The 22837-nt window shown below is 40.0% G+C and overlaps 2 protein-coding genes across 2 annotated transcripts; both read right to left on the bottom strand. All coding sequences in view use genetic code 11, as the record gives it.

The window, feature by feature from the left end:
• Positions 1–2290: 2290 nt before the first annotated feature.
• On the bottom strand, positions 2291–9724 carry EGR_04282 (hypothetical protein; the record flags this gene model as incomplete). Its single annotated transcript, XM_024493531.1, has 9 exons — positions 2291–2544; positions 4624–4807; positions 5119–5256; positions 5304–5334; positions 5377–5431; positions 5521–5590; positions 6551–6660; positions 7505–7563; positions 9483–9724. 9 exons carry the CDS (start codon positions 9722–9724, stop codon positions 2291–2293), a joined length of 1143 nt encoding a protein of 380 aa, XP_024352039.1.
• A 5850-nt stretch (positions 9725–15574) lies between these two features.
• Positions 15575–19617, bottom strand: EGR_04281 (CREB-binding protein; the record flags this gene model as incomplete). The annotated part of the gene is made up of 5 exons (XM_024493530.1): positions 15575–15767; positions 15797–16213; positions 17301–17599; positions 19098–19340; positions 19546–19617. The coding sequence occupies 5 exons, from the start codon at positions 19615–19617 to the stop codon at positions 15575–15577; spliced, it is 1224 nt and encodes a 407-aa protein (XP_024352038.1).
• Between the last annotated feature and the right edge of the window lie 3220 nt (positions 19618–22837).

Genomic DNA, 22837 nt, shown 5'->3' with positions numbered 1-22837 from the left:
ATACTCATCTCAATGAATCTCGACTGTATTGGAGGAGGAGATTTTGCCTATTGTTTTGGGATTTGTGTATATATTGGTTAAGGTTGACGATTTTTGCGGACACAATTCAAAGCTTTAATCTTAGCATTTTACGAATTTGATCTGGCTACCACGTGACTTCTCACAGCTAGACGTAACTCCACGATGTGGGTCATGCTTTTCACACCCTGGGGTTAACAATTAGAGGGCTTTTCAGTAATTTGGTAGTAGTTGCTGGGCTGCTTATTAAATCCACTCCGTGTATGTCATGTTTCCTTATTTTCTGGATACATACATCTGCGTCTCTGTAAAAAAGACGTGTTAAGGCATGTCCCTCAAGGCATTTTTCGATAGGCCGAATGAAGAACACCGGAACGGACGAATTGGATGGCGCCAAACCTTCCGACAGCCGACATTCAAAGCGTAAATGGAGCATTGCATCGCATACTACGGCTTGTCAACCACTTAGTGGAAGTTGATTTCAAAGAGTAGTAACAACGCCTACATTTTCCACTGCAAAAAATTACAATTTACCAATTCGGCGTTGTAGTTAAAACGTTATATGCATTCTTTGTCCAACTTTGCTAATGACTTGCTTTGTAATCCATTGATATGCTTAAATCAAACATTTGAATCATTTACAGTGTCACAGACTTGAGTCCGATTCGTCAGCGTAATTACTTTAGCTTTCATATCGTACACGAAGCACAAAGGTATTTAGGCTGACCACTGATGTAGAAGCCTTACTTTGTGTTTAACCTAAGCTTGCATACTGCCTCCTGTTCGTCGGAAATGCAAATGTGTCCTTTTTATTTGCCCTTTTCCCCTGAAGGAGGCGACACCCCAGCCCCCTCGAATACGAAGGCTGTAATACGGAATTATTAGTTTAAGTTAAGAAAAGCTGTTGAATAAAATTGAAAATGGGGAGATTTACAATGTTAGTGGGCATCGTGTCCTTGCAATTATCCGGTGTCAAAATGATCTTGGCAGCATGACAACGCGAGGGTTTTCGACCAACCTGACTGTTTAAAATCAATAGCAAGCGTTCTAGCTGTCAATGCCACAGGAATAAAGATAAAAACAGGGCATGCTTGACCTGACCCGCCACAGAGATTTGCATGAGTCGAGTCAGTCCACTTCGGTTTGTGTATGTATGTGTTAACGGCCTCATCAGATGTCCGAATGCGAATTCGCATTCAAACTCACTCAACAAACAGAACTTCAGTTTATTCAACATACTTAATGCCAAACTTCGGCAGTGGAAGAAAATAAGTTATTGTGGACTTCTGAAGAAAATCCTGGTTATCAAAGAATTGTTTTGTAATTTTGAGTAGATATTAGGAGGTGGAAAAATAACCGAAAAGGAATGCAAAAGGAGTCATCACTTATAAAGTGGAACATTGGTGGCTCCAGAAGGTAAATTGTTGAAGTTAGAAGTGCAGTGCGGGGCTTATCTTCCATGGTTTCATATTTGTTAATCACATGTAGCCAAAATCTTGCTCAAATCACCTAGAAGGGCTTTAGACAATTGTGGCTTTCTGCATACTTCATTCGATTTAGTTCAATTGTCCCATAACTGAAGTTAAAGAATTGGGTAAAAGTAAATCACTGGACCTAATGTGCTCACTTTGGCTCCAGCTGATGCTCAAATGAACACTGCAGGGCCTTGTAGTGCCTTTAAATGCTCTTCGTACCACTAAATGCTGTGAACAAGGCGAGTCTATCGAAAACGAAACAACCGACTAACTGTTGTACGGATGAGCTTAAAGATGCTTTTGAAATAGAATTCAGAGAACGAGGAAAAACAAGATTGCTACAGTGATTTGGTGGCAGTATCACAACATCACTGTCCTGCTGGGAAAATCTTGTATAAATTGCCATCAGTCATGCACTCCAGAGAGGCAAAGCGCTTATTTCTCTGGATATCGAATCGGTCGGTTAGATAATCTTTTTGACATCTGCTTATTTTCATAAAGTAGGTCTGCACTACACTGCAAAGTTGACCTAAACTAGATGGACAACAATATCCTTTACTGGCCAATTTTGGCTGTGCTGCCCTTTGATGCATACATTCACACATGTGATAGTTGTCGGCATTTTCTTCCAGTTACCCTGCCCTGCCCAAGTTTCTACGCTCATTTCCTCTTATTGTTCGTGTTTTCTCCCGATATTTTGCTGAGTTTTGAATATCGCTTTACTCTTCTAGAGCCGTTTTTTCTTTATATGAATTATAAGAATCTGTGCTACCTTATTAATGCATTTTTACTCTTCCTTATTTGTTAGTAAGCCTTTCACTTCCATTTAAGTTTTCCAATGAGTCCATCCTTCCATCATTATTCAGCGCTTTTATTTTGGCACCAATAGGATGGCTTAAATCGGCAATCAGGGCTGTGTATGAAAACAGATTTACATATTTGAAATACCCCTCAATATCTTCTAGTTTCATACAAGTAATCACCCCAATCTTCTTCCTCTCCTTCTTCTTGGAAACAGTTGTTCTCCCAACGTCCAGGTCACTATTCCCTACTATGGTTAAAGGCAAACGAGAAGAAGGTACGCCTTGCCAATGGCCGAGGCTGCTTTCATGCGTTGAATGTTTTCAGTCTTTAAGGCCTGGCAGATAGCAATTGCGGCTGGGTGAGCAACATAGAGGATGAAGATTACTTTTTCTCAATGGTCATTAGAGCTATCCACTGGGCGTAAATTGCGTAAGTATGCTCTACTGGGATCCGCTACGGGATCAAAATGACATCCCGGAAAGGTCTTGAACGGAAAAGGGAATAAACTAAATGGTTGAACAAGCTGTCTTTTGTATTAATTAAACCTCTATTAACGGTTGAGTGAATATTTTTTAGCCTTTTGCAGTCTCACGTGTAAATTGTGAGTGGGTTTCCCAAAACACTCTACCTGTTACACTTCTGAGATGGTATCTATTGAGCATTTTCACACTACGATTTTTCAGTCAAGGTTATTATGTCCTTGAAAAGAATTGAGACGAAAGGGGAAATTTTCAGCTTTGGGAGAAGCGGAAAATCTGTTAATTAAAATTATATGAGATTTTGGCCGTCACTGCATTGACAAAAAAGAGATGCATGTTTGATGCATTTAATCAGCTTAAACCTAGGCTTGTCGGCTTGTCAGCGGTCGGTATTGGGTTGGATGGGCAGCACTGACGGCACTCATCCTTGTGGTGCTGAATATGAGGGTAGATATTGATACAATGTTAGAAGGGACGACAAGGAGTCTTCCTGGTCTGGGCGCCAGAATTGAAAGATTACGGTAGAACTGGCTTGGTTCGGCTCAACTGAACCCTCCTCCGTTAAATTAACACTTTGCATAAATTTCAGAGCAGCCTTACTCCCTAAACTGGTCGAAAGCAATGTCACGTTTCAAAATAGCTGCCATTAGCTTTCGAGAGCGATTGAGGAAAGGGTTATTTTCGGTTTTAATTGCAGAGGAATCCGTCGACGTTCTCAAATGTCGGCTGATGACTATACGCATCTTGTGCAACTTAAAATGCTAGCAATCACAATTTACTTTCGGTAATATCAAGTTGTCCATGTTTAATTCCTCATGATTACTTCCAAGCACTTCTTACTTTTACTGCGTGCTGAATCAAGATTACTACTTAATGTTACGCTGGCTTAGGCATTTCACCATCTCATAAAACACATGGTAGCAGTCAGGTAAAAGGAATAAAGCAAAAACTGTTTGACTTACTATTGCCACTTTGGCATATTCCTAAATACTTGGACCGAATTTCAAGCGCAAACCTGCGGACAACATCCCATGTAGCCACTAGTGAAACCAGACCAGATGTAATATGTATGGGACAAATATTCACGTAATTGCAAAATGAAGGTGTGGTTTAACTGTCCTTTTCCACCTTTACCCAAATGGCAGAAAATTCGAACAATCTGAATCAGTCGGATGACTAAGGTGAGTAAGCAACGATGGTTCTATCAACACCTACTAAAAGCTTATACGGATGTCAAAGAGAACCCTCATGGATGCATAATTCAGTTTCTCACCCTTCCAATGCTACTCGAAACCAATACACGTACATTGATTGATATCCATCACCTGTCTCTGTTAGTCTCAACTAAGAACACACGTGAGAAGACCGCTAATGGTTGGAAAAAATCTTGGGTCAGAAACGAAAACATTCATAAAGAGCCAAAGCGAAATGACAGGGTAATGGGAGTCGAGGTTAAGGCGATCTGATATAAATCCTCAAGTCATATCGGACCCTCCAGTGCACAATAAATTCCACTACCTCTAAAACACGGTGGAATTCTGACAGATCCATGTTACCTTTACCCACTTACCTCCTCTGACTCCACTGATGGCTTATAACACAGTCCCAGGGCTATTTAGAATATAAACAGTTAACTATAGCAAAGTTTTCCACATCGAAGCCTGTGTTTAGGCCTAGGAGTGGATTCTCCCTGCATAATTGCTTTGAAGTCAAATTCTTAGCCTCTTATAAATGGAAGGCGACCATGTAAATTAGCATTCTTTCTTAACTAGTTCATTTTGCAAGACGAGGAAAATTATTCTTATAAAACAGTCAAGTTTGTACCCGCGCTTTCATTCTGTGCGTACAGAATTTTTCAAAAAATGGACGGGAGTGCAGCTTTAATGCAACGTTTTCTGGCTTCAGCATTTGGATTATTTCGAGTAGAAGTGAGAACAAGAACAAGTATACGAAGGAGCATGCTCTTTCTGCACAAGACGTGTGAGGTTTGACAGACACACTAGGAAATACTGTGGTCATGGCACCATCTTCCTAAGCAGTTTCATCCAAAATAATTGCTAAGTGTTAGGCACCCAGAGTGTCGTCTGAAGATGTAATAAGCTAGACCAATAAGGGGATAGATTTTTTCGAAAATGCAGAAAGTGTGGAAAGCTGCAGGAATAGTTATGCTGTCCAGTAGAGGTGCGGCCTCCGAAGATTGAAGAATTCGATCAAATGTATGTAAATTAAAATAAATGCCACATTACTGCTTGGGAGTGCTAACAATGTGACTAAATGTTAAGCATCACATCGGCGACAAGTCCTACTCATTACATAGCCTCTACTCTGAAGGCAAAGCTTACTAATAGTTCTTTAAGAAAATTCCACGATAAATCAGCATCCGTATAATTCGACTTGTGTGTAAAAAGACTGCTTAATGGTTCAGATTTGTGTGATTTCTTACTACAGCCTATTTCTTTCATAGCAATGAGGGAAACAAACTAAAACAATATGGTTGCTTTGGGTGAAATACCGAAAATATACGTACATGTATGTACCAAATAGCACAATAAACAATCCTGCTCAACATTTGCAATCTGGTCTCAACTTCAGCATCTCACTTGTCTACATATGCCATGAAATGTGACAAGTGCTTTTGAGATTTGACAGGAGTGTCTGTGAATTTGCTAATAAATTTATGCATCCATTACACCAAATTCAAGAAACGCCTCAAAAACAGATGGCTTGGCGTTGCAGATGTTTACTTTGGGGCAAAAGTTGACGAGGGGAGAAAACAGCTTTCCACAAATACTGATTAAACAATGGATTTAAAGCCTAGGTTGCAGTTTAGAAAAAATTCTACCCAGATTTTCCTTTACAGCAGTTTCGAATGCAGTTACATTCGCCTCTTTTTTGCACGCAATGCTGCTTGATGAAATGGGTTTGGTTAAAACAAAGTGGAGGGGAAGGAGACAAAAGCGTGTTGCCGACACTTGTTGTCGTTTCGTCTCAATCGGCTTAGATTTATCATTTACCTGATCACACGGAAGACGTATTCTTTTAGATTTGAGGTGTACGCCACTCAGTGAGCTGTTCCCACTTTGCTACAAGAATTCATACAGACTGTTCAGCGACCTCAGTTGTAATTTTCGAAGGGGACTGTGATAACAGTTGCAGAGGTTCTGCCGCACTGCCACAAATTGACACTTTGCTTAATGAATTAAAACGCGGTTTTGCTGTGCCAGTGGGCCATGGAGAACAACGAACGATTGTGCATAAAATGCATTTATTAAGTGTTCTCCAATCTAATGAATGAACTTTTTGTTGCACTTTAATGCATCACACCAGAGAGATGATGGGATATTTTCAAAAATAATTACTCAGGACTTAATTATTACATAAAGTTTGCAAACAAAATTATTTTTGCAGGAATACTGGTGCCAGCAGAAGCCTGCTACTCATCTCCCTCGATTTCAAGCATCCTCCATTTCCTCGTATATTTCGAAGTCTTCCTCTGGGGACTACCGAAAATGGTACGCTTCATCTTTATTCGTCGTAGACATCGCAGTTTTCGCATCCCCCGCAGACCCCACGAGTGTGCTAAGGGCAAATTGTTACGGCACGCACGATTGCGTTGTTCCAATGTACACTTTGCTCTAACATATCGTTCGGTGAAAAAGAATGGACTACTCACAATTTATCAGCGATTTGCTTGTAACACTCCCTACTCGCATCACTAAGTCCCGTGAGTGTGGAAACAGCCGCATATGTGGAGGCGGCATTTTGTTTGGTCACATTTTTGTCTCCCGAATTGTCGCATATCTTGCCTGATGACTGCGCAGCGTCATCAGTGACAACTTGTCCATTTTCGAAGGCAGTAAGGGTGTCACCAGAACTTGACCCAGCTGAATATGAAGACTTTATCAACAGCACCCTCTGCGAAGGACACAAGCATTGCCATGGTTCCTCAAGTGACTTGCTACTGGTGATGGAGCGCAGCGTTCGTAATACGGGAGTGTTGATGGAGCCCTTTTCCATTATGCGGCTAAAACAAGAGTAACCTCTCCTCTAAGATCTGATTTCTTTGTAAAAATTTTGCCAAAATCTAAAGAAAACCGAAAAACTGTGTAGTCTAGGCTTGCAGCATAAACAGGAAGACCAAAACTCACAGAACTGATTGACTTCCACTTAAAAAGACCCGCGCTTTCTAATCAGAGCTAGAAGAGGCTTAGTGCATATTAAAACAACACAGTAAAACCGATCACTAAAAAGCACACTTTTATGAATATGTAAAATAAGCTTACGCGTTCAAATAGAAGTTAAACAATATAATATTTGAGAATGCTGACACTATTCAAAGGGGAATTTGAGGACCAAATGGGAAGTGGGCTAGAGGTAATAGTACTGCAAAAAGTAACAATTTGGTTGAAACTAATTTATCTACTTTTAGTTACCTTACCTGGAATTGTACCGGCTCCGTGAAGAGCACTATAGCTTTTTTTGTGATACGTCATGCAGATTCTCATCCATTTGCTGAATCGACTATCGTCTTAGTCCCACAAATCGAGATGAAATCATAACATCAATCTATTGCCGACTTTTCCACCGGAAAGGGCCATTGAAATAAAAACCTACCTTGAAGTGGTTGGCAATTGACTCCATCTATTTTATGAGCTAATGACTGCATAAGTACTCAGTTTTTGTAAAACTATTTGGTTATCTCATTTATGCTCCATCTCCTTCACTAACTCCTTTTTGCAGGTATCGGATTGTCCCGTTGCAAAGCTAGTTTATTATGATTCATAGCACTAAAACATATAAAGAGTCAAACTTGACTTAGTTTTTTTCAGGAAGGTAACCGTGCTATATGGCTAACATCTATCCCCTGTCATTCAATAACTGGACCAAGGGTTTGCCTTAAGACTTATGCAGACGTGGAATTGCAGAAAAACTACTTTTCAAATTTAACGCGTGACAGGTATTAGAGCCGTAGTGAAACCGGCCGCCAAAGCAGTCAGTCAGGCAGGTGAATTTCGTATTGAGTAAATCAGCACTTATCTCGGGGGTAAGCACCAACAATAAACAAGCCAATTTGGCATTGTCAAATGGGGAAATCTTGTGTCTTTCTATAAACGTGACATGGTTCAGCTAGGATATGCGGCTGCATATACATCACAAGACTCGCATTTAAGCTCAATGTCTAGTGGTGTTATCTTTGTGTGAAATGGTAGGCAATAGCTGGACTCGATACAACTGTCAAAGATCATATCGTTTTCTTTAAAAACAATGCATAGGCCCCGAATATCCAGTTTGTGATGGGGACTCTACATTTGTGATTTTACTCAAAGTGCATTGCAACAGTTGAATCCAAGGCCTTGTCTCATTTTGCTTGGTCCTAAAACATTACAACTGTTAGAAACGTAGAGTAATTAAGTGGGTTTCGTGCAAAATTGGCCATTGAAGGCTTTTTTTAACATTTGAAAGAGACTTGGAGTTGAGTCGCCGATGATACATAACAATGGTGAATCATTCAATACAACGATTTTTTGCTGCTGCACCCCCAATGGTGTCAAAAGCGGGGGATTGGATGTTAAACACTGTGCAATAATCCAAACTACAGCACAATGCAAAACGCGCTCCGACATTTAGAGCACTGTGTTGCACAAATAAGTTGGCCAATGTAGCGCGGCAATTCACCGAAACAGGTAATTAGACACTAAAAAATTGCATCAACGTTGAATATGCTCTACGTAGAGGTTTACTATGATAACCTAGATAGGGAGCGCTACCACCCATTCCATTGATTTTATGACCTACACATCACTTCCGACCTACCAAGGCCGATTGTTACAAGAAGTTTACATTTGCTTGCATCAAATACATGCATATGTAATGGGCAGCCGAGTCCATGATTTCCAAAACAAATCGTCTTACAGTAATAGATGCACGGGTGGATTCACCTAAGTACTGAAGGAGTTGCCTTTATTTTAGTCTGTATCTGGGGCATTGTACCCCAAAATGGAGTTGTTTAATGATGAGCTGCGCCTTTACGGAGGATAGTTAAGCACTTGAAAAATTGAATCAGTGTTGAATGTCTTCTGTGTGGTGATTTGTCACGACAATTTCGTGATTTTTAGACATAAACATCACTCTTGAGCTTCAAAGGATGATTTATTGCACAACGTTTAGTTTTGATTGCATGTAAACGTGCTCCTATTTACGGGCCGCCAAGCCCATGGTTATCAAATCAATTCTTGTATTCATAGCTACAAAGATAGATACAGAAGGTGGTGAAGAAGTTGTCTTGCTTTTAGCCTGTACTCACCACCGCTAACAAACTGACCACTTAACTGTCTTTAGTTCAATTTCGACTCATGCGATGTATGGAAACAATCGAATGAATTCTGATATATCTAGACAAAACAAATGCTTCTACATCACTTGCTTCCCTCCTCCTTACCTTCTTCCCATCTTTTGCACAATGTTCTAAAATAAGTGCATTTGCATTTGCCTGAGCACATCTGCCTTTTAAGCACTACTGCACTATATGGACACTGATTTCTATGATGCTTATGGACTGGAACCTAAGAAAGCTACATTTTGACGACGTATATGAAATTTTCATTGACCGATTGATAAATCAGCTTCATCTGATTGAGATATTGACACAAGCTAGGATTACGACTTCGTTCGATCTACGGAGATAGCTACACAATCTCCTGCTCACATTACAATTAGCATAATAAAGGCTCCCTGCAGGCCAGACGACAAAGTTGCGTTAGAATCATAATTTAAATGAAATGACAAACTACTGAAGTCAATAACGCCTTTGATAGCACCGAAATTCGTTGCCAACACAAAATCTTGGATGCATTTCAATTGCCTCATACATTTTTCACAAAGTGAACCCGGAATATTCCTAGAGTATCCAGTTTTAAGTCGAAAATTTAATAAGGGAATCAGAAGCATGAAGGAATCGAGTAAGCTCAGAAATCAGTTATGGGATCAAACCTTCTTTTCTTCCCAGTAATCTAGAGGAGGTGTGTTTATTGGACATGTGTGCGCATGTATAGTCAAAGAAGTTGGAAAGATTTAAACGCGGTAGTCGGTTATACAAAAATTTATGAATTTCATCCAGTTGTTACTGGCCCCTTTTTTCTTCCTTTCAAATAGCAGTGCAAGCTTCCACAGCAAATGATAAAAATGCAATTTAGACCTGGTTCTATTTGGTGTTTGACTAGCTAGAACATGTAGTTGGCGACTAGTCTTTACAATTCTAACGGATCGCGCTCTTGACCATGTCCTCCTGACTAGTTCGTAGGAAGCAGCGATGTACTCAAGGAAGTAGGCATTACTGACAGCCACTCGAAGACCAAAGTCTATCAGTTATCGTAAATTCATGTGAATGAACTCGCCGACTCCGACACATGCGCTAGCATCGACTCAGTGTCAAAATTTCGATGTTTAAGTATTTGCACAACATACACAACCATATGATGCATAAATTAGTAACTCTGTCTCATCGGTTTAGTAATAGCATGAATATGTCTACTGCTCGCTTAGAAACAGGGACTCGCCTTAGTGGTTTGAATAAATGATCACAGTACTACAACTGGTAAGGACGAAATAGAAGGCTTGTGCCTATAGGAAATGACAAAGAGTTGGAATAGCTCAGGTAGTCTTGTTTAAAATTTGTCCAATTCTTGTAGTAACGGAAGAAAGGCGTAATCCATTCGCTCAATGAAGATACAAACATGCAGAGTGTGGTTTTTGACTAAATAGTCACCAGTACCGTTACCTCAGTTGTCAAGTTAATTTCATTACTCAAACTATCGCAACAAAAATTACCCCCGATACTTAAGCACCTTGAATTAGCGGCCGCTGATTCTGCTTATTTAGTGAATGGATGTGTGACCGGGGTAGTCTGGCGCTATCTAGATTACAAAAGGTTGTGTGTTATACGCAGCATTGAAAGACATTGTTTTTCCTGTAACAGCATACATTAGTTTATTTAGGCAGTGTAAATTTCCAAAACTATATTACGAAGTGTGTAAGTGTAGGAGGTGATCAAAAAGTATATTTGATCCTTACACAGTACCATTAATAGAGCAATCCTCAAGCAAACCTGGGGTGAGGATAATCAAAAAATAACTTTTTACACAGTACATGTTGTCGAATAATTGCATGCTGAATAGTGGATGCTACCAGCCCTCATAATAGCTTGAGGATGTACCCAAAAGTAATTTACTTAAAAAGAGTTATTTCCACTTTTTGGAAAAAGGCACAGCTTTTACTAATCTTGCGCCACAAATGTACCTAAAATATCAAATAATTACCAAAGCGGTAGAAGATCCATTTAAAACAAGACTACTGACACCATATTTATAAGTGAAATCACGGTTTCCTTCCAATTCCATTTATTAGCAATCCCTTAAATGTGGCCAAAAGCACAGAGTCTAGCTTTCCGCAGTAGACTTCTCGGCGTTTCTAGCCTTCAGAGCATTCTCAATCATGTTGCCGATTGAGTTCCCCTCCCTCATCTATTCTTCGCTCACAACGGCCAAAATACAATGCGTCGGCTCAAACTGTCCTCTAGGGAAAGAGTCTTAGTGTTCCAGTAGGCCAAATAAACAAAAGAAATAAATACAGAAATTGTAAATTTGCAAATTTGGGTCTAATATGGCAATGGTCATGCTATTAGCTGAATTCAAATAGCCATGGTTTTATAATGGGAGTAATGCAACTTTCAGTATCCATCAGTCTCAATCAACTTTGTGCTTTTCCCCAAAGTCAAGCTGCTTAGATTCGAATGGATACCATACGCAGCCAATGCAGCCAACCGATGAGGAGAAAACAGATTTCGTAATGCAAATGGTTAGACAATAAGGAATGCGGAAAATACTTTAGCATGCAGACCATGGTACATGGGGTTGACTTGAAGTCTGGACCTCTAAGCTGTTCAGGTACGCAACTCGGTCTCATGCCTTTTTAAGGCCACTTATTAGTTCTTTCATCCAGCAATTTCGTCTACCTGTGCTCAAGTAGAAGACAGTGGAAGGCTTGGCACCGCTCAGTTACTAAAATAGGCAATAAGTCACAGTTTAATGCTAGCCATTGGGAATGGAATCAGCTCTATTTCACACCACCTAAATAGTTTTTAACGCTACCACCTTATTTTAAAGCATTAAACTAGATGAATGGATAAATAAGCAATTTTTTCATGCAAAATTTTACACTTTCCTCGTGCATTTAAGTATTTTTAGACCAAACTTTTGATCCTTACCATGTTTGCTACAAACACTACAATTGTGTGAAGTTTAACATTGATTGCTTCAGCTTTGCACTACAGGTACAAGACACATGTGCCTTATAAGTTCATTTCAAATGAATGCACAAAATCGCATTTTACAAGACGACAAGTTTAAAATTTAGCTGTTCAAAGGGCAAGTGCAATTCTCCTTTTTAAAACGCGTGATGAATATTTCGTTTTGGTAGGGTATATGTTCATGTCCTATTAGGACAATGCGACAGGTGGGTTAAGATGCCTAATTTTCCTCTGAGACTTCTGTAATTATCAAGCTTATTGATATCGCAGCAGTCCCACATATCAGTACTGACAGGAAAACTTGACGGCCGAAGTGCTGATTCACTCCATAGTCGAAATGAATCGCTATCTTGCGGCGCAACTTTTTACGCAGCACCATAACCATTTGCACTCTCCAGAGGGTGTCTTTGTTCCATATTAATACGTTTAAATCAAAAGCAACCATTGCTCCTATGAGACGATTGATGATTATACTGATGACAACTTACAAAACAATACAACACTGGCTGTCAGTAACGTAAAAAATACTAGTTTAGGTCAAAATCATTGCTGACAAAATAACGGTCTTCTAAGCAACATCTACAATTCCATTTGGTAGTAAGACACTACCGACAGGAGACTATTCCATAAAGTTGTCTTATAGCTTTAGACGAAACACTGATTTTTGGCAAGACAGGTAGACACAACTACCACCAAGAAGAATTTGCCTGTGGGCTAAAGAGACGAGATCCATTTTTGAGTCCTTAAATTGTCTAAACTAAAAACCGTGGACAGTGGTCTTGTTGAGCACGCTGTCAGTCACAAAAGCCAAATCCATTGAACAGGCCTTCGTAAACAACGGACATAATCAACATGAAACGGCGGAAAGGTGGAAAACACGATCTCCATTCGGCAGCAAGAACATGAGAGATGTTTGAAGAGACCACATTCAATGCTGCAGCAAATGCTAAATCCCACTGTCCTGACTTTTTAACCCATGTCTTAATCCATAACCACTTACTACGGACATCGATGCGGCCGTATGAGGCGCACTCTTATGACAAGACAAGCTTATTCCTGCAAACAGGGAAGGATACTGATGCCTACGCCAAATTGAATAAATGGATGAGATGTAAAAGCCCTCCACTTCCATACGTTCAAGTCAATCTGAACTTTGTAGAACACCTCCTCAAACAATATTTAGTTGCATATGAGAAATGAAAATAACCACCAAATTAGTTGAGCACATATAGGCTGTCGTTGCCACTGACTACATTTAACAACTGAATTCAGCGGCATTACACCATCAAGAGTTAATTAGGTCCCCTTGCATTACCTATGCAATCGATCCTTGAGAAGTACAAATTACTGGTTTGCAACTCATGCAGAGAATCAAGTCATGCAAATTTGTGACCCAAAACGCCTTGAAATCTGCTTAAATATTCATTTAAAATTGTGCCGCAGTCACATCGGTTGGTGAGCGCTTTGATGATGAGATCATCGATGCTTGGCAACTTGGTAGGCGTTTCTTCTATTCTACATTATTCACCTTCTCTTTAGTATAGTGCGACTATTTTCTACAAAGAAGGATCTCACACTTTAAATCAAATTGAGCTCTTACGTAATGTACGTTGTAATTTCTAGCAACGCAACTATTGGGTTTGACAGAATACTTTCATCACAATATCTTCTTGGCTAGACAGTAAAGTGATGCCTTTCAGCTGCATAATTGCAAGTGCCCATAATGAAGAGCAAAGAAATGAATTATTTTTGCGAAAATGTCAAACTTAGTAAGCACTTAAGTGCCCATAAATTATGCATCAGCCATTTATCCACCAAAAAGCGAGTTCCCATATTTTCAGGCTCAGTTAGAAAATTTCAAATTTACCCACAACTTACACCTACTCGTGTATGATTAAAATGGTAGAAACATAATATACGCGTTTTAATTCATCTATGTTTGTGATTACACCAATTATTCATTCAAACAGCCAGGTGGTTGATAGATGAGGAAGAGTTTGTGTCCAAAGGGCCTCCTTTCACTCGATCATAACCCGAGCTTGCATTGTGTAAAACATCATTAAACGTGTCAGCATTTCCACCTATTTGCTGTTTGCACTGTCACCTTGTAGTCTGCAATTGCTATTCCTTCCAGTCTAATGGAAAGTATCGAAGTGATTTCAGGCGTTAAATAGACGAGGAAATCTTAGCGCCCAGTGAGTTGAAAAGACACTTTAGCCTGTTTGCAAACAGATTGACGGCGAATGGTGAATCAGGACTTGATGACAATTACATAACAAAGTGCAGCCGCTCTCAAAAATAAAACCCTTGTTTATTCATGTATCAGCTTGTTTTGTTTTCTAGCTAGTTATTTTATGCTTGGGAATGTAGTTTTTTAATTAAATTGTGCCTAAAATATCTTTATAAAAATTATTTATTTTCTGGTTTATGATTTTATCGTTTTTGACTTAAACCAACAATTAAATATGCACAAGCAGTCTAATATTGAGGAGAAGCGATCTTTATGTTCTTTGATCAGCTTTTTAAGCTACTGCCGAGATTATACATATCTTACGAGAGACTTTCAAATTAATCTATAGGGTACGCTGCCTGAGTTGGACGATTTCGCTGCACTGAAATTTAAGCACTGCCTGACTTGAGTAGACAATTTAACAAACCTACAAGCCGATTGAAGACTAGTGCTGACTTGGGAACTTGATAAACTTCGAATTCCGTAAAAGAGGAGCTATCCTCATATCTAAAACATTGCACGTCTACTTTGAATGCTTGCAATTTAACCAGTGCGTTTGTAACAGCACTTGGTGCCATAGCAGCCATCGTGAGCTGAACGGACAACAAACCTGACATGTCGCACACTGGCTGCCCCCGACTCATATCAGAAAGTCGCATAAGTGACATGTGGAAATGAATGCATCGGCGGTTTGGCTATTGAAAAACATTAGTGAGATGACCTGTTGTTAAATGAGGTGATTACGTGTTTAGGCGCCATGGCAGGGGATGGCGAGGCATTGACAAGCCGTTTTCTGTTTGTTGAACGTGACAATGCCCCTTGGGGGAGGGCGTGTAGCAACAAATACATCCATAACGCGTCAACACAAGCAAGTGCAATCCCTCAAGGAATATTGGGTACATAAAAGCATGGACGTTTCTGCTTTAGAACATTCTTGATTGAAGGTGGGTTGTACCAATGTAAATCCGCAGTTGTTTTGAAAATGTCCTCATCATGAAGCAATAATAGGCTATCGCTTTAAGATATTCATAATTAAAATCGCAGGTATGAAAGCCCGAGACATGAAACAGTGCCAAAGTAAACCACTACAACCCTGTCTGAGGATGCTCCACATACATTCATTGCCATCTGATAAAGTCATGGCTTGGTCTTCCAAACACTCCTTTACACATGACTCAAATTAGCCACTAAATACATATGTGTATGGGCATACGCATAAACAGTCTATTTGCACAGAGACCAGTGATTCACTTCTTTAAAACGTTTAGTATTTCCCTAATAGTCTGCCACGCGAAATAACATAGTGTGCGATGGGGGAGTCGTACTGATCCATGGCAGTAGCTTTAGTATAGATTTCGTCTTCGAAATATTTGACACACTGAATGGCATGATCCATTCCCGGGAAATGAATGTCCGATAAGTCGGGAGCTCCAGCAGTCCGCAGGATCCTGACAGTACTGATAAACAAAAAATGGCATTGACTTACATTCCACGAATGACTTCACTCCTTTGCTCTCTTGTCAATGTGAATTCACGGTCCAACTGCCCACCTTCCCTCTCAATTGGGTAGAAACGCTTCTCCAATGCATACTTCATGGGTTCACACACGGGACATTGTTGATCCTCACAACTGCAAAAATGGGAAGTAAGCTGTAGGGCGGGAGCACACTGAGGTAGTTTACAGTTTACCTCTGCAGTACAGTTCTCAATGTGTCGATACACATTGCAAATCTTGGGGCACTGTGGATCAGTGCAGGTTATGGGAGACTTCCGCACTGTGAGACACAATTCGGCGTGTAACAGGAGTCGAAGCTGTTCTTGAAGCATTCGTGTTTGCTCAACGCCGTCAGAATTCTCGGTGGTGTCGAACACTTCTGGAATAACCTCGAGATTTGCCATTGAACTAGAATAAAGAAAAAGCTTGAGTTACAAAGCGAAAAGACAATGTAAACAATAAGTGAATGAGAATACTGGGATATTTTACAATGCCCTACTCTACACAAGCTTCAGTTATAAAGAGCCACAAGGAAACCCTTCAGACACTAACTCCGTCGTTTCCAAAGCGTTGCTGACCCGACTGACTGAACGCGTGCACACTCGATGCACCCAAAACCGTAAGTAAGTTAAAACACAAATAGCATTTTTCTATTTTTTAAATCATGCATGAAGAGTAGGTGATTGTGGATAGACATAAAACTTTAATAATTGTGCTTGAATATGTTTAAAGCTGCTTTGTGGTGGATTAATTTCTAATGCGTGTACAGTAGACATGTAAGTATTAGTATTACTCGGATCGACTCATCTTCAAAAAACAGCTCACCCTTTTTTCTCTAAATCTTGAATAATAGTCTATTGTGGAATGGATAAATTGTTTCACCGTCCCAACAAGTTGATACCATGATGGAAGTGTTCTGACTAACCAAATATTTGCGTTGTAAGAAAATGAGAAGTACATCCCATAAGTGCACGAGTCCATACAGAACACGAACTTCTTACTAGTAGCAAGTAGCGGACTCGCATTTGGCTGAGCCTGTAAAATAGGTAAATGTGAAGAGGCACACCCTTTTACAAAACAGTCATTGCATCCTTCGCTGCAGTAATTCAATTGTGAATGAACCCTAGAATTTCCGCAATACTTTAATCGCAAATTTTTACTCCGCGTATTTGACTGGCACTCTTCCAATCGTAAAACTTCGGTTAATCTTAAAGCTCATTTTAAACAGAAAAAGGGCATGTAATAGTACAAGGTTTGCACACATATTCGAATGTATAAAGTTGACCAGTTACAGACGACTCACAAATTTCAAATGTTTAGCTGTCAGTGCGAATCATTGTCAAAAGTTTTCATCGAAATTCTTATTTAACTAACATGAATTGCCACGCCTTAAACCAGGTTTTAAGTAACGCGTAGCATTTTTGTTTGTGTTCCTTGAGGCAGACACATGCATAAATCAGCAAAGACCCTTCATACCAAATGTTATTGCCTTCACTCTTTGAGAGAACTCAGGATCATGAGTTCCCTAGATGCAATTAGTCCAGCCTCCTCATTTTCACGTAAATTTTGACGATGTAGGTGATAACTTGCCCTATTTATAAGAGCCAGAACTAATACTCGAGCAGCAGTCTCTTCCAATGGTCGTGTTGGCACAGAAGGTGGTTTCGACAGCACCCAATCCCTTCTGACTAGGCTGCTGCAGAACCAACCGATGACATAAATATTAACATTGAGGGAGTTCTCACCCATCTGAAAGATGGTGGCTTTCGATTCGTAGTTCATGCAAACAAAGATCTATTCAGAGTAAAAAGAGTTTTGAGGGATGTGCAGAAGGCCTTCCTTTTGCTTGACAAATTAAGATTAGCAGAGTATGGTGAGTGCCACAATTTGGTGCTACCTCAGAATCTGCTGAATTATGCACTCAAGCTTCTGATTTTCATCAGCAGCCATTCATCTGCGTCTACTTACGTGATAGGAGAAGGATCCAAAAATGTCGCTTACTACAGTCGCCAATGAACGCTAACACAGCACGACGCTACATCATTTTACTTTGTAAACTGAGACGGTTTCAAAGACTGCACATTGCACCAACTCAGTTGCATTGAGCCAAGGCCACCCCAGCCGATCCCAAAGAACCGGTCGAAGTCTGACACTACGAGCATGAATACCTCCTTTTCCCCCGTACAGCAATGTGTCAAGTTCTTCCTTCATACTAAGTGCCTTACGAATGCGTGTTTTCAGTGTCACCCAAGTGCGCGTTGATACTAAAGAATGGAATTTAAGAGCAAGGTTAGAAATATGAAGAGGAAATTAACTTAATCGTATCAATATGTGCAATACTAGAGAAGACAATTTTCGCCAGATTTTGACATCTGTTGCATACTTACCATTTGATGATAGAGTAAAGGTAATTTCCTATCTCGATGGCTAAAAAGTGCTTTGGTGAATCGTTAGGGTATCAGTTAGTGCACTCACGTTTACTACTCTTTTAGATGATATGATGAATTCAGTAGGCGAGCGTTGAAGTTAATGGAAAAACCAGCGCTCGTTTAGCTTACATAAACCGTTTCTCACAAGGCAAATGGCTAATGTCAGTTCTAACACGCAGATGCGCCCAACAGCCTCGCATCATCCTAATCAGCGACCTGGCTAGCCCATTTCTATTGTCAGTTTTATAGTATAGTGGAGTGAGTAGCCTCGTTGCTGCTTAGGCAATTGCAAATCAACGCCTCATTTTACCTTAATCAAAAATGTGGACCATGTCCGTGTCCTGTTTACAGTCTGTTCACGACAATGGTGCTGCAATCTGCCCTTTTCAAAGCACAGATAACAATGCTTTAGAGGAAGTTTGGCAAGGTGCTATAACAAAGATTCCCGAGGTCTTCCTGCTCATTTACTTCAAGTGCCTACTCATTATAGATAAATCATAAATTGTAACCTACAATGTCTTATTTACGTCTTGATCGTCCACTCAACAATCATTCAACAGCATTCAACTATTTTGGGTCCCTTAGAAGGTAAAGGAAAAGCCGCTAGTATCCAGCGTGCGCAGTTTCAGCAATTTCCACCGACTGATGCTTCCCTATTAGTCCGCTACGTATAGCAGCATATTATGTAGTGGGTAAGTCGAATTGATCCAAGGCACTTGCTTTAGCATTGATGTCGACTTCAAAACACTTAGCACAGTGAATAGCGCAGTCCATTGCCAGAAAAAATAAAAGTACGATAGGTCAGGAGCTGCAGCAGTACACAGAACCCTGACGACATTTATGGATGCAAAAAAAGCATTTACTTGCATTCCACAGATGATTTCACTCATTTGCTCCCTTGCTAATGCGAATTCACAGTTTGCCTGGTCATCTTCCCTCTCCATCGGATAAAATAGCCTCTCCAGCGCATACTTTATGAGTTCACAAGCTGGACACTGTTGATTTTGACAGATGTCAAAATGAGTAAAAAGGTGCCTTACGGAAGCACAGTGGGGCAGTTTGCTGTTCACTCTCCCTGCACAATTTGCAGTGTGGGTCGATACAGACTTTGGGAGGGGTCAACATTGGGAGACCATTCAGCGTGCAGTAGTTGTCAGAGGTGGTCTTGGAGTAAACGCGGCTGAGTAACACCATCGGAATTCATAGTAATATAGAAACTCTGAGATACACTTTAAGACATTTCATTAAACTGGGAAGAATAGAAAGCTACGACTACAAAGCGTTAGCAATGCCTGCAACAATGCAACTTACGCCATGTAAGTCTGAGTAGTAAACAGTTAAAAGGAAGGCTTTCAGACACAAACTCCGATGCTTCCAAAGCATCCTCAACCGACCATCTGAATGCCCATTCAAATAATCTGTGAAAGCCTGTGGGTAAACCAAAACGAATATATTATATCTGTATAATTTAATTCATACACTAGGAGGTGGTGGTTGTGGGTGGATTTGAAATAATAAAAACTAATTCCAAAAATGCTGAACACTGCTTTGTAGTGTATTAATCGTTAATATATATATTAAGTAAACGTCTGCGTACTACTAAAAAAATTAAATGCATTACAATTAGGTTTCTCGTACTTCAAAGGATGGGCAATTTTAGATGAATAAAATTCACATTTCTCTTCACACAGTTGATAGTGCGATGCATGTGCTTTCTCTAACCCTACCGTTGCTTTGTTGAAGCTTACAAATCAAATCTCATCAGTACTCAAGTTGGCATAAAATATGAGCCGCTTTCAAGTATCAAGCAGACATTTTGTATTGAGCAGAAGTTGGAAAATGTGAAGTAGTCAAGAGGGAGCTAGCATTCCCAGTTTCTGGATTCGCAGGTGTCCTCAGCTGTTTTCACTCGGAATGGCAATGCTGTGGATCGTAGCACTAGAAGCTGGTTACTAACCGACACTTTTGCAATTTATTCAGACATCTTACTCGGATCAAATGCTTTTACCTGTTTATGATTAGATCTTATAATATTGGATCCCCTTTCCGAAATTTGAAGGCAGTAGTATTCAATATTTTTGGCACAGTATTAAGCAGGTCCCAAAAGAGACATATTTTAAAGAAAATTTGCAAAAGAAGTTAAATTGCAAACAATAAAGCCCCTTTTAAGGGAACTTTCAACATCGATTATCATCGCCACCGTTGATGGGGTTCTTAGTTAAGTGTCAAATACGCATCATTTTCTGTATATCAGCTAACGAATGGAAAATATCGTGATGTTTAAAGTCATTTAATGGCAGAGCTACCCTTTGCAGAAAAAAATGTGACGCGTGAGAAAAAATGAGGAAAAATTATCGCGGAAGTGTCTTAAAATTATTCAAACCACAACCTTCGTAATTAACCATTGCCTGTTGTAGAGTGATTAGTGTAGCACCTTGAGACTTCTCTGAAGACAAAAGAAGGTATATTGCTCCTGCAGAATATGCATTTCGACCTACAGAAGGGTTTAGGGGTTACTGCTACTACTCAAAAGCTAGGCCGCTCGGAGGGGGCACAATGGAAGAGACCTTAAGGGACTCGCTGCCAAAACCGAGAGTTAAGAATACAACCAAGGCATCAAAGCAAGAATATAGGGCAATCCGAATTCGACAGCCTTGCAAAAATTAATAAACCCATTAGGCTGTTAGATAAGGGGATGGCTTTAAACTAGCTGAGGGGGTACTGATTGACGCCTTTCCGTCCAAGGGTTGCATAAAGGCAATCTACGACTAGCGCAGTTTTTGCACTTTTAGATTATCCAGTAAAAAGAAGATCATTGTGATATTTGGCTTTTCCGTCCCCAATACAATTCTTCATATGCCCAAATACAGGCCACATAATGCAACAAAAAGATAAATGGAAGGTGGGACTCACTTTACTCTTTTTGCAAATATTTAGGGTACAGCTGCAAGACATACTGTTGTTGATTAAGTTGATCAGATTAACTCCGTTACAGCCGTCAAATAAATTAAAATGATCACCATCAAAACTGCATCTGGAGCTATTTGCAGTACAGCTAGTGCTAAAACCGTTTACTTATAACTCTGGACTGGGTTAGGATAGGCTGATGTCTTCCAAATAAGTGCCAAAATTGCATACCGCTACCAAGTGCCAGAGAGAGACTCCCGTCACTCATCAAACACAACGACAAAATTCTCATTTCGCACTAGCTGCTTGTCAAACCTAGGCAAATAGTAAGCTGCGGAGATCCTCTGCGTTGCTGCTGAGCGAGTTTGTTGTCCCCAGTGGTAAGGGGCAGTCTTGTAGTCCTAAATTGCTTGTTTTATCATTCTCCAAGCAGAAATAAAGAATAGTTTAATAAATTCAAGAAATGAGACAGCACGAAGATTGAGCAATTCGTCAACCTTAATAATTGTCACTGCGTTCAAGAATTACAACTAACGTGGTCTTATCAGGGCAAACAATGCTTACCAAGGCAAAAAATGCCCCAACAAATGGATCATAACAATCGTCTATGTTTCATGATCAAGATAACTTTTATGTACTTTAAATATTCGTAAATAATCTAATAAGTTGTGGTCAAACGAGTTCGAGTGCAATTTTGAATCTAGGTGGATAATTTATCAGTTAAACCCGTCAATTATGAGACTTATTTGAGAGTGATATTTGTTTGCTTTGTATTAAACCAATTCATATGGTTTCCGGACATTCATCGTTACATTCTTCATGAAGCTATACGAAGGATGTCAGCATAATCTTAGAATTAAATCAAGGGTTACGCAGCCTCGCCTGGAGCATTTACTTTACTGATCTTTTATTTAATAAGTTCCTATGTACAATTGTACAAGGCACATTTCCTCTCCAAGCAGTAATGAGGGTAAGGTTCTTATTGAAAAGTATGCATTTATCTTGGGAGCAAGTCCAAAAAAAGCACACCTATTTGGCATTGGCAAAAATAGGTGAATTTGCGCCTTTCACTAAATACAAAGCATTCCATAATGTGGTATGTGAAACCTCTCATTCACTTGCTAATACCAAAAGCGTCGTCATCCTACAAATTAAAGGAGGGCGCGTCAAAGCCAAGTGAATGACTCCCTTTCCATCAAAATAGGTGCAGGCATGTACGAACCTAGCTTGAGATGGTTAGGGTTTATGAATGCATGAATGCTCAATTTATGTCAATTCAGACATGACACTTAAATGGGTTGATTTTGCCTCTTCTTATCCTGAACCTCCTTGTTAAGGGTATCAGTGTGGTATATTGCTACTAAAGTTAGTCCGTTCCGATTCGTGGCAAGAAAGTGCATAAAAGTCAGACTGCGTTTAGGCTTCCTTTTCCATGAGACGGCCAAACTACATTGAACAAACCCTCAATGTTGGGAGTAAGTCCTAACAACAAGCACATAAATCTGGCATTAGTGAACAGGTGAAGCTTGTGCCTTTCTCCCAGCATGCCATGATTACGGCTGTAATTAGAAGGTGCGTAGGCATCAAAAAAATCACATTAACCCTCTGTCTAGTGGTGCGGCCGCCATGAGAAATAGCGAGCATCGCCTCGACCCAACGCTACCGCTGAAGAATATATTGTGTCCCATGGATACAG

Source organism: Echinococcus granulosus, assembly GCF_000524195.1.
Source record: "Echinococcus granulosus chromosome Unknown EG_S00026, whole genome shotgun sequence".
Classification (NCBI taxonomy): Eukaryota; Metazoa; Platyhelminthes; class Cestoda; order Cyclophyllidea; family Taeniidae; genus Echinococcus; species Echinococcus granulosus.
This window is presented reverse-complemented; position numbering and strand designations above follow the sequence as displayed.